Raw genomic sequence first — 12,887 nt, forward strand, 5'->3', positions numbered from 1 at the left:
ATACGGGAGCTGCTGTTGCCCAGTTCTTCTCTGAAATCCCCCAGATCCTCAGCCTCACATGCTCTGATGCCTACTGCAGGGAGATTTGACTTCTTGTATTTAGTACCTGTTGTGTTTTGGGGTGTTTTGTGTGCTACCTGGGGAGATTAAGGCCAGGAACATCTTTTGGCCCTCCCACCTTTTGTTGGGAGCTTTTGCTGGACATTGAGTAGTTTCCCAGATGGACACTCGTCGTGCCTAATAATGATATCAGGGAGTCTTAGGACAGTTCCCTGAACAAGGAACACATTGAGCCCCATGGTTACTGGTGCTTCTCGTCAAGTTCCTGAGGAGGTTTCATGCCAAGAGCATCTTTCAGCCCACACTCATTTTCTGTTGTGCTGCTGGAGGACGTATAGCATATTTGAAGGCAGATGCTGGTAGAACCTGAAAATGAAGTCAGGCACTGGTAGGACTGATCCATTGGCAAGGAAATCCCTGAGCTCCAAAATTAGTTTTCCGGTTTGTAGTCTACATGGGGAGGTTTCAGGCCAGTATTTTCTGTCATCCCTCGCTGTATTTGTTTTGGAGCTATTAGTGCTTTTTAGCAGTTTTTAAGGTGGAGGACTGTAGGGCCCTTCATAGATGTCCGGCACCTTTAGGGTTGTTCCATTCACTAGGAATGTGCTGATCCTTAAGGTTAGTCATGCTGCTAGTGGGTTACCTAGGGAGGTGTCAGGCCAGGAACCTCTCTAGGCCCTTGTCCCTTTTGTTTGGGAATTATTGCTGGACATTTAGCAGTTTAGAAGGTAGACACTAGTAGAGCTGGAGTTAGATGTCACTCAATTTTAGGACGATTCCCACAGCTAGGAATGACCAGAGACCCAAGGTAACCTGGTCTGCTAGTAGGCTACCCTGGGAGGTTTCAGCCCAGTAACATCTTTCAGCCCTTTATAGTTTGTTTGGAACTATTGCTGGACATTTATCATTTTCAAAGCTGGATGCTGGTATAACGTGAAAATGATACCAGGCACTGTTAGGACCATTCCTATGGCAAGGAGTGTCCTGATTCCAAGGTTACTAGGGCTGCTAGAGGGCTACCTGGGGATGTTTCTGACCAGAGTCATCTTTCAGCTCTTGCACATTTCTTAAGGGAGTTATTGCAGGACTTTTAGCAGTTTTGAAGATGGATGCTTACACCACTTACACACACTTACACCCCAGGAAAAGCACCAGGTATCCAGCACCAGGTTTGTCCTTAGGAGCTGGGTGGCCAAGGAGATGTCAAGGATGCCAGGCAGCTGTGCCCTGTGCATGGCCACCATGGGCAGGGAGAGGGCCTGAGGGCTGCTGGGCACAGGGATGCCTGGGGATCAGCACCCCAAAGGCCTTCCTCCAAAGGGTGCTGGGCTAAGGGGTGGCAGGCAGGGCTGTGGTGGGCAGGACTTCAGTGGGTGAGGAGTGTGTGTGTGTGGCTCCAGTGGATGGAGCTTTGATGTCACCTGGAAACACAGACTCACCCTGTCCCCAGGCAGCATGAAAGGCAGCAGCCTGCCCTGTCCCACAGACAGAGCTGCCACAGGGACAGCTAGAAGACCTCCTCAGAGGGAGCCCTTCAGGAGCAGCTGGAATTCCCTGGCACAGCTTGAGGGAGGCAGAACAAGAGCAGGAAGAGGCTAATGGATCTACTTGGCTGCTGGCAAAGCCACCTTTAGAGCCCATCTGCTGGATGGAAAACCTGCTCCAGGAGATTACAGCCACCACCCATCCCTGCAGGTGCCAGAGGCACTCAGGCCTTTTCCTCTGGAGACCCATGGCCAGGGCAAGGGAATGCCTCTGGAGAAGCCCTGCAGAGCTCAGCATCCTCCCCTGCCATGGAGCCAGGGGCAGCAGTGCAGCTGTAAGCAATGGGATGGAGAGAAGTGGACAGGGTCCCACTGCTCTGCAGCACCTGCTGGTGTCCCCAGTCAGTGCAAGGGAAGGACACTGGCCCCCAGGGTCCATCAGGCGGGGGGGGCACCTGGACCCTCGGATGCTCAGAGGGCTGGAGCAGCTCCCCTATGGAGAGAGGCTGAGGGAGCTGGGCTGGGTCAGCCTGGAGAAGAGAAGGCTGTGGGGGAACCTCATTGCAGCCTCCCAGTCCCTGAAGGGAGCAGATGAACAGGAGGGGAATCAGCTTGTTAAAGGGGTAGATAATGGCAGGACAAGGGGGGTGAATTAAAACTAAAGAAGGGAAGGTATAGACTGGATATTAGGGGGGAGATTTTTACAGAGAGAGTGGCGAGGGGCTGGAACAGGCTGCCCAGAGAGGGGGTGGAGAAGCATCTTTGGGCTGGCTGGGGCTGGCACGCAGTTGGTTTTCCTCCCAGCAGTCTGCACAGTGCTCTGCTTTAGATCTGTGACCCAAACTGTGCTGAGATCAGACAGATGCTTTAGCTATTGCTGAGCAGGGCTTGCACAGCATCAAGGCCTTCTCTGTTCTCACTCTGCCCATCCCAGGGAGGTGGCTGGGGCTTGGCAAGGGTGTGGGAGGGGACAAAGCTGACCAAAGGGGTTATTCCATCAACATGACATCATGCTTGGAGATAAAACTGGGCAGGGCTTTCTTTCCAAGGGGAGCCTGGTTGGGCATCAGTCAGTGGGAGGTGAGAGTTGGTCAGTGACTGCCTTTACACCACTTCTGTTGGGGGTGGGGCGCTGAGGCCCTGGGTTTTCCTTCACTTTTGATGCTCTTTGTATCTTGAGCCCAAAGGTTTTATTACATTGACTCTTCTGTTTCTCTCTCCCAGCCCACTGTGGGGGCAATGATTGAATGTCTGGTGGGTTAGGGTTAGGGTTAGGGTTAGGGTTAGGGTTAGTCTGGGCTCAATCCATCACAGGTGGGTTTGGAAATGTGTGTGAACAAGACAGAATTACTTTCTGATTAGTGTTTACACGGTGATGTGTCTCTGGGAAGGTCTCATGGTGGTCGGTTGTGTGTGGTTCTTTGGTCATCAGGCGAGAAGCTGCCGTGTGTGTCACCCATTGTGCATATTTCAACCTAAGTGCTGTTGTGATTTCCCCCTCCGCTCTCTGTCCCAGTACACTCTTCTGAAGTGAACCCATAAAGTTTACCTTTTGTCTTCCCATTCTTCTCCCCATCCCTGTGTACCGTGGATGTCACAGTGGACAGCCTGCCTCTGTACAGGGTGTGTCTAGCATCCCTTGTCTCTGTACCGGGGTGCACTAAAGGACAGACTACCTCTGTAATGGGGGTTTCTTGCACCCTGTGTGTCTGCACAGGGGGTGTTGTATTTGGCAGCCTGCCTCTGTAGTGGGGGTGTTGTAATGGAAAACTTGCCTCTGGAGCAGGGGTACCTGGCACCCCATGCCTCTGTATCGGGTGTGTCTGGCACCCCGTTCCTCTGCACCAGGTGTGTCTGGCACCCCATGCCTCTGTTCTGTGGTGCAGTAAAGGACAGCCTACCCTTAAACCAGGGGTGTCTTACACCCCGTGTGTCTGTATGGGGTGTGTCGTAATGGACAGCATGACTCTGTACCTGGTGTGTCATAACAGACAGCCTCCCTGTGGAAGAAGCATGTCTTGAACCCCGTGCATCTGTACATGGGGTGCCAGAATAGACAGCCTTCCTCTGTAAGGTGAATGTCACAATCAACAGCCTGCCTCTGTACTGGGGATGTCACAATGGACAGCCTGCCTCTGTACTGGGGATGTCACAATCAACAACCTGCCTCTGTACTGGGGATGTCACAATGAACAACCTGCCTCTGTCCGGGTAGTCTCACACCCTGTGCCTCTGTACCAGGGTGCTATAAAGGACAACCTGCCTCTCTACTGGGGATGTCATAATGGAGAGCATCCCTGTGTACCGTGGATGTGGCAATGGACAGCCTGCCTCTGTACCAGGGGTGTCACAATGGACAGCCTGGTTCGCTGCCACTGGTTTCCTAATGGACAGCCTGCCTCTGTACAGGGTGTGTCTGGCACCCCTTGCCTCGGTACTGGGGTTCTGTAAAGGACAACTGGCCTTGAACAGGGGGTGTCTTGCACCCTGTGTGTCTGTACAGGGTGTGTGGTAATGGTCAGCCTACCTCTATACTGGGGGTGTTGTAATAGCGTGACTCCATCACGGTGGTGTCTTGCACCCGGTGCCTCTGTACCACAGTTGTCATAATGGTCAGCCTGCCTCTGTACTGGGGGTGTCATAATGGACAATCTGCCTCTGTCTGGGTCATCTCACACACTGTGCCTCTGTACCAGGGTGCTCTAAAGGACAACCTGCCTCTATAAGGGGGTGACTTGCACCATGAGCCTCTATAAGGGGTGTGTGGGAATTTAAAGCCTTCTTCTGTATTGGGGGTGTCTTAATGCACAACCTGCCTCTGTACCAGGGATGTCATAATGGACAGCCTCCCCAGCTACTGTGGATGTCACAATGGACAGCCTGCCTCTGTTCTGGGGTGTCATAATGGACACCCTGCCTCTATACTGGGGGTGTCTTGCACCGTGTGCCTCTGTACAGGGTGTCACAATGGACAGCTGTCCTCTGTACCAGAAGTGTGGTATTGGACAGCCTGCCTCTGTATCGGGTGTGTCATAACAGACAGCCTACCTGTGGAAGAAGTGTGTCTGGAACCCCGTGCATCTGTACATGGGGTGCCAGAATAGACAGCCTGCCTCTGTAAGGTGGATGGCATAATGGACAACTTCCCTGTGTGCTGTTGATGTCACAATGAACAACCTGCCTTTGTAGTGGGTATATCACAACAGCCTGCCTCTGTCCATGGAGCCTGGCACCCCGTGCCTCTGTACCAGGGTGCTATAAAGGACAACCTGCCTCTATACCAAGGTTGTCTTGCACCAGGTGCCTCTGTACGGGGTGTGTGGTAATCGAAAGCCTTCCTCTGTACCGGGGGTGTCTTAGTGCACTGCCTGCCTCTCTACCGGGGGTGTCATAATGGACCATTTACCTCTGTACTGGGTGTGTCAGAATGGACAGCCTGCCTCTGTACAGGGTGTGTCTAGCACCCCTTGCCTCGGTACCAGGGTGCTGTACAGGACAGACTGCCTCTGTAATGGGGGTTTCTTGCACCCTGTGTGTCTGCACAGGGGGTGTTGTATTTGTCATCCTGCCTCTGTACTGGGGGTGTTGTAATGGAAAACTTTACTCTGGAGCAGGGGTACCTGGCACCCCATTCCTCTGTATCGGGTGTGTCTGGCACCCTGTTCCTCTACACCAGCTGTGTCTGTCACCCCATGCCTCTGTACTGTGGTGCAGTAAAGGACAGCCTGCCCTTAAACCAGGGGTGTCTTACACCCCGTGTGTCTGTATGGGGTGTGTCGTAATGGACAGCATGACTCTGTACCAGGTGTGTCATAACAGACAGCCTCCCTGTGGAGAAAGCGTGTCTTGAACCCCGTACATCTGTACATGGGATGCCAGAATAGACTGCCTGCCTCTGTAAGGTGAATGTCACAATCAACAGCCTGCCTCTGTACTGGGGATGTCACAATGAACAACCTGCCTCTGTACTGGGGATGTTACAATCAACAGCCTGCCTCTGTACTGGGGATGTCACAAGGAACAACCTGCCTCTGTCCGGGTAGTCTCACACCCTGTGCCTCTGTACCAGGGTGCTATAAAGGACAACCTGCCTCTCTACTGGGGATGTCATAATGGAGAGCATCCCTGTGTACCGTGGATGTGGCAATGGACAGCCTGCCTCTGTACCAGGGGTGTCACAATGGACAGCCTGGTTCGCTGCCACTGGTTTCCTAATGGACAGCCTGCCTCTGTACAGGGTGTGTCTAGCACCCCTTGCCTCGGTACCGGGGTGCTGTAAAGGACAACTGGCCTTGAACTGGGGGTGTCTTGCACCCTGTGTGTCTGTACAGGGTGTGTGGTAACGGTCAGCCTACCTCTATACTGGGGGTGTTGTAATGGACAGCGTGACTCCGTACTGGTGGCGTCTTGCACCCGGTGCCTCTGTACCACAGTTGTCATAATGGTCAGCCTGCCTCTGTACTGGGGGTGTCATAATGTACAATCTGCCTCTGGGTCATCTCACACACTGTGCCTCTGTACCAGGGTGCTCTAAAGGACAACCTGCCTCTCTACTGGGGGTGTCTTGCACCACAAGTCTCTATAAGGGGTGTGTGGTAATTGAAAGCCTTCTTCTGTACTGGGGGTGTCTTAATGCACAACCTGTCTCTGTACCAGGGATGTCATAATGGACAGCCTCCCCAGCTACTGTGGATGTCACAATGGACAGCCTGCCTCTGTACTGGGGGTGTCATAATGGACAGCCTGTCCTCTGTAACCGGGGTGATGCAATGGACAGCCTGACTTTGTACTGGGTGTGTCTGGAAGCCCGTTCCTCTGTACCAGGGTGCTATAAAGGACAGCCTGCCTCTATACTGGGGGTGTCTTGCACCGTGTGCCTCTGTACAGGGTGTCACAATGGACAGCCGGCCTCTGTACCGGAAGTGTGGTATTGGACAGCCTGCCTCTGTATCGGGTGTGTCATAACAGACAGCCTCCCTGTGGAAGAAGTGTATCTTGAACCCCACAGCCATGTACATGAGATGCCAGAATAGACAGCCTTCCTCTGTCACAATGGACAACCTCCCTGTGTGCCATGGATGTCACAACGAACAACCTGCCTCTGTACTGGGGATGTCACAATCAACAGCCTGCCTCTGTCTGGGTCATCTCACAGCCCATGCCTCTGTACCAGGGTGCTCTAAAGGACAACCTGCCTCTGTACGAAGGTTGTCTTGCACCAGGTGCCTCTGTACGCGGTGTGTGGTAATCGAAAACCTTCCTCTGTACCGGGGGTGTCTTAACACACTGCCTACCTCTCTACCGGGGGTGTCATAACGGACCATTTACCTCTGTACTGGGTGTGTCATAATGGACAGCCTGCCTCTGTACAGGGTGTGTCTAGCACCCCTTGTCTCTGTACCGGGTTCTGTAAAGGACAGACTGCCTCTGTAATGGGGGTTTCTTGCACCCTGTGTGTCTGCACAGGCTGTGTGGTAATGGACAGCCTGCCCATGTAACAGGGGTGTCATAATGGAAAGCTTGTCTCTGTAGCGGGTGTGTCTGGCACCCCGTTCCTCTGCACCCAGTGTGCCTGGCACCCCATGCCTCTGTACCGTGGTGCATTAAAAGACAGCCTGCCCTTATACCAGGGGTGTCTTGTACCCTGTGTGTCTGTACCGTGTGTGTGGCAATGGACAGCCTGCATCTATACTGACGGTGTCCCAAAGGACAGCCTGCTTCTGTACCACGGGTGTCGTAATGGACAACTGTCCTGTGTACATGGGGTGCCACAAAGGACAGCCTGACTGTGTACTGGGTCTGTCTGGAAGCCCGTTCCTCTGTACCAGAGTGCTATAAAGGACAGCCTGCCTCTATACTGGGGGTGTCTTGCACCGTGTGCCTCTGTACAGGGTGTCACAATGGACAGCCGGCCTCTGTACCAGAAGTGTGGTATTGGACAGCCTGCCTCTGTAGCGGGTGTGTCATAACGGACAGCCTACCTGTGGAAGAAGTGTGTCTGCAACCCCATGCATCTGTACATGGGGTACCAGAATAGACAGCCTGCCTCTGTAAGGCGGATGGCATAATGGACAACTTCCCTGTGTGCTGTTGATGTCACAATGAACAACCTGCCTCTGTACTGGGGATGTCACAACAGCCTGCCTCTGTCCATGGAGCCTCGCACCCCGTGCCTCTGTACCAGGGTGCTCTAAAGTACAACCTGCCTCTATACCAAGGTTGTCTTGCACCAGGTGCCTCTGTACGGGGTGTGTGGTAATCGAAAGCCGTCCTCTGTACCGGGGGTGTCTTAGTGCACTGCCTGCCTCTCTACTGGGGGTGTCATAATGGACCATTTACCTCTGTACTGGGTGTGTCAGAATGGACAGCCTGCCTCTGTACAGGGTGTGTCTAGCACCCCTTGCCTCGGTACCGGGGTGTACTAAAGGACAGCCTGCCTCTGTAATGGGGGTTTCTTGCACCCTGTGTGTCCGCACAGGGGGTGTTGTATTTGGCAGCCTGCCTCTGTACTGGGGGGGTTGTAATGGAAAACTTGCCTCTGGAGCAGGGGTAGCTGGCACCCCATGCCTCTGTACAGGGTGTGTCTGGCACCCCATGCCTCTGTACAGGGTGTGTCTGGCACCCCATGCCTCTGTACAGGGTGTGTCTGGCACCCCATGGCACTGTACTGTGGTGTAGTAAAGGACAGCCTGCCCTTAAACTGGGGTTGTCTTACACCCCGTGTGTCTGTACGGGGTGTGTCGTAATGGACAGCATGACTCTGTACTGGGGGTGTCATAATGGACGATCTGCCTCTGTCCGGGTCATCTCACACACTATTTCTCTGTACCAGGGTGCTCTAAAGGACAACCTGCCTCTATACTGGGGGTGACATACACCATAAGTCTCTATAAGGGGTGTGTGGGAATTTAAAGCCTTCTTCTGTACTGGGGGTGTCTTAATGCACAACCTGTCTCTGTACCAGGGCTGTCATAATGGACAGCCTCCCCAGCTACTGTGGATGTCACAATGGACAGCCTGCCTCTGTACTGGGGGTGTCATAACGGACCGTTTACCTCTGTACCAGGTGTGTCGTAATGGATATCCTGCCTCTGTACAGGATGTGTCTAGCACCCCTTCCCTCTGTATTGGGGTGCTGTACAAGACAGCCTCCCTCTGTATCAGGGGTTTCTTGCATCCTGTGTGTCTGCACAGGCTGTGTGGTAATGGACAGCCTGCCCATGTAACAGGGGTGTTGTAATGGAAAGCTTGTCTCTGTAGCGGGTGTGTCTGGCACCCCATGACTCTGTACCAGGGTGCTGTAAAGGACAGCCTGCCCTTATAACCAGGGCTATCTTGTACCCTGTGTGTCTGTACCGTGTGTGTGGTAACGGACAGCCTACCTGTGGAAGAGGTGTGTCTGCAACCCCGCAGCCATGTACATGAGATGCCAGAATAGGAAGCCTTCCTCTGTCATGATGGACAACCTCCCTGTGTGCCATGGATGTCACAATGGACAACCTGCCTCTGTCCGTGGAGCCCTGTACCCCGTGCCTCTGTACCTGGGTGCTATAAAGGACAATCTCCCTCTCTACTGGGGGTGTCTTGCACCAGGTGCCTCTGTACAGGGTGTGTGGTAATCAAAAGCCTTCCTCTGTACTGGGGGTGTCTTAATGCACAGCCTGTCTCTGTACTTGGGATGTCACAATGGACAGCCTGCCTCTGTACCAGGGTGACGAATGGACAGCCTGACTCTGTACCAGAGGTGTCGTAATTGACAGCTGGCCTCTGTACCAGGGCTGCTGCAAAGGACAGCCTGACTTTGTACCGAGTGTGTCTGGAACCCTGTTCCTCTGTACCAGGGTGCTATAAAGGACAGCCTGCCTCTATACTGGGGGTATCTCAGTTCCCTGTCATTGTACCAGGGCTGTGTTAACGGACAGCCCACGTCTGAACTTGAGGTGCCTGAACAGACAGCCTGTCTCTGTACCGGGGTGTCTGAACGCACACCTGCCTCTGTAATGGGGGTGTCATACTGGACAGCCTCCCTGTGTACCTAGACAGCAAGGCTGGTGATGCTCGTGCCAGCCCATTGTCAAAGAACCCAAAGTTCTGCTTCTCACCCCATGCTCAGAGCCAGGGATTAATTTCCTGACTCCTCTCATTCCATCCCTCCTCTTTGCCTGTAGATAGGAATGATGGAGGAAAACACTACCTGTACCCCAGATCCTTGCACCATGTGTCCCAGGGCCCTTAAATCCTTTTTCTCCCCTTTCTCCAGACCCTTCATGGCCTCTGCTGAGCAGCCCCGTCCCCCCACACAGCACAGCTCCTCTCCTCACCACGCTCTGGCTTTGCTGGAGTTTGTCACCAGCAGTGACTTCCCCTTGAACCACAACATCCTCCATCCATCCTGCAGCACATCACTGCCCAGCCACTCGTGTGGATGGACCTCAAACCCAGACAAACCAGGGAGCACGTCAGCAAAATTAAAAGGCTGAGGAAATTAAAACATGAAGTGAGAAGAACAAAGACTTCACACACGAGCTGGAAGATCAATTGAGCCCAAGGGAGAAAACAGCTCAGGGCGCTAGAAGGGAGTGAAAGATCATAGAATCGTAGCCTCACAGACTGGTCTGGGCTTGAAGGGACCCCAAGGATCACAGAGTTCCAACCCCCTACTACAGGCAGGGACACCAACCTCCAGGCCTGGAGCTACACAAGGTTGCCCAGGGCCCCATCCAACCTGGCCTTGAACACCAACAGGAATGGGGCATCCATCAGCTCTCTGGGCAGCCTCTTCCAGCCCCTCACCACTCACTCTGTAAAAAACTTCCCTCTAATATCTAATTTAAACCTTCCTTCCTTTAGCTTTACCCCCAAAGGGGGGATGCTCTCTTTTCTGGCCAATGTACCTGTCAAATCCCTTCTTGTTGTTTTGAACATCCCTCGCCAAGTTCAGTTCCAGCTGTGCCTTGGCTTTCCTGATCCCAGCTCTGCAATTCCCAACAGCATCCCTGGATTCTTTCCAGGCAACACACCCTTGCTTCCAGAGCTTGTATTTGCCTTTCTTTTCCCTCAGTTTGACCAGCAGGTCCTTGCTTAGCCATGCTGGTCTCCTGCCCCTCCTGCCCACTGTCTTATTGAGAGGGACAGAGAGCCCTTGAGCTCTCAGAAAGGCATCTTTAAAGAGCAGCCAGCTGTCCTCAACATTTCTGTCTCTAAGGACCACCTCCCAGGAGATCTTGGCCAACAAGTCCTTAAACAGCCTCAAGTTTGCTCTTCTAAAGTTCATGGTCCTGATCCCACTCTTTGCCAGCCCCACATTCCTTGAGATCCAAACTCACCCAGGTCATGGTCGCTGCAGCCCAGGCTGTCTCCAGCCTTAACGCCTTTAGTGATGTCCCCCACGTTGGTGAGCACCAGGTCCAGCAGCGCATCGCCTCTGGTCGCTCTGTCCAATACCTGAACCAGAATCATTAAGCCACAATGATTCTTCCTGTTTGCACACTCCATTCTACACTCAATCCCCAACAAACCAGGAGGAGCATCAGCCTGAGCTGCCTCAGGACCAGCCCTATTCTCATCGCTGCTTCTCCACAAACCTGAACAACGTGCAATGACCTTCCAGCCACTTTCTCAACTCCTGTTCTGAACTCCAGTGGCAGCCTGTTGATCCTAACAGGAATCAGTAGCCAACCAGTACAACACCCATTTACCCCAACTAGCCAAATAGCATCACTCACTTACTCTACCATCCTTCTAATCCTCTTCCCAACCATTGGGGCATTAGAAAACAGAATCCTAACCCACTAAAAAGACTCCAACAGTTTATTAAAAACATTGGCCTTGGAAACAAAACCCTGAAGATTATACCCCTTAGAGTGACTGCTCAGGAAAAAGGACTTGAACCTTTATCTCCAACTCCCAAAGCTGGCATTTACACTTAAACTCTTCTCTGAAACCCCCTAAACTGCCCGAATTGTCCCTCGAGCCAACCCCCACACAAGCTCCAACACCACAAAGTCAACAACAAGCCCCACCCAGCAACCCAAAACATACCCACACCCCATGAACACAACATCGCCACCCCACTAACGTCTAACCCAACAGACAGAACACCCACACTATCAACGGTAACCACCCCAAACTTCCAACACTCCACAGAACCACCAACAAACCACCCAAGAAGAAGCACCAAAACAAATCCCACAGTATACCCCATAACCCGTCAGTCTGCTCAGTGTTGATCTGCCTGAGGGTAGGGAGGCTCTTCAGAGGGATCTGAACAGGCTGGACCGATGGGCTGAGACCAGTGGGATGAAGTTTAACATGGCCAAGGGCAGAGTGCCGCACATGGGACAGAACAACCCCGTGCAGCGCTACAGGCTGTGGGGAGGTTGGCTGGGGAGCTGTCAGGCAGAGAAGGACCTGGGGGTGTTGGTTGACACCAGGCTGAATATGAGCCAGCAGTGTGCCCGGGCAGCCAAGAAGGCCAATGGCATCTTGGCTTGTATCAAAACCAGTGTGGCCAGTAGGTCTGGGGAGGGAATTGTGCCCCTGGACTCAGCATTGGTGAGGCTGCACCTTGAGTACTGTCTGCAGTTCTGGGCTCCCCACCAGAAAAAGGACATCGAGGTCCTTGAGCAAGTCCAGAGAAGGGCAACCAGGCTGGGGAAGGGGCTGGAGGGCAAATCCTCTGAGGAATGGCTGAGGGAGCTGGGGATGTTGTAGGTAGTGAATGCCTGACGGTCAGAAGATGTCGTGCTGTACGGAACGGTAGGACGCCCTCCAGGTAGCCAATAGCATTAAGCCTATGATGTAAGCGGGCGGAAGTGATGTCATAAATCTAAGCTATAGAATGCTGTTGCAGTCACCATTAAACACCATTTGCCATCCCCCACGTTGGTGTCTGTGAGCTGATGGATCGAGCGGCCAGAGCGTGGCACCGTTGCCGTTCCTGAACCAGGTCGCCAAACCTAGAAAGGCAACACTTAGGAGATCGGTATCCATCCCATAATGCTGCTGCCACTTCTTCTATCAACTGAGCCATGGCAGAAAATACCTGTGACTGGAGAAAGGTCCTTCACGGGAAATTCCTTTGACACCTGTATCACTAAGGACCCAACTGAAATCCAAGTAGTTGTAGGAGTTTTGAGCTCTTTAATGAAAATGAGTTGAAGAGCCGTGATTGTAAGGGCTTTCTGGATGTTAATGAGCCCCATGGTGTCTTTTCTTCTGAGTCCACAGACCTCAGATACCAAGAGGAGAGTGAAGAAACTTCTCAAGAAGTTCAAGTCAGGAGTGATGCCCAAAGTACCTTGAAGCACTAACAGGCCCCACTGGGAGCCACTCCTGACAAAG

The 12,887-nt window shown here is 53.0% G+C and overlaps 1 protein-coding gene across 1 annotated transcript in view; it reads right to left on the reverse strand.

Annotated features, from left to right (window-relative positions):
• Positions 1-11,003, reverse strand: part of LOC311203110 (scavenger receptor cysteine-rich type 1 protein M130-like) — a gene marked incomplete at both ends in the record, with an annotated part of 35,101 nt that extends 24,098 nt beyond the window's left edge. The window contains one exon of the mRNA XM_084277745.1: positions 10,871-11,003. Within this exon, the coding sequence (XP_084133871.1) occupies positions 10,871-11,003 (133 nt within the window). The remainder of the gene's footprint in view (positions 1-10,870) is intronic.
• Between the last annotated feature and the right edge of the window lie 1,884 nt (positions 11,004-12,887).

This window comes from Gallinula chloropus (assembly GCF_964237585.1).
Source record: "Gallinula chloropus genome assembly, chromosome: 35".
Classification (NCBI taxonomy): Eukaryota; Metazoa; Chordata; class Aves; order Gruiformes; family Rallidae; genus Gallinula; species Gallinula chloropus.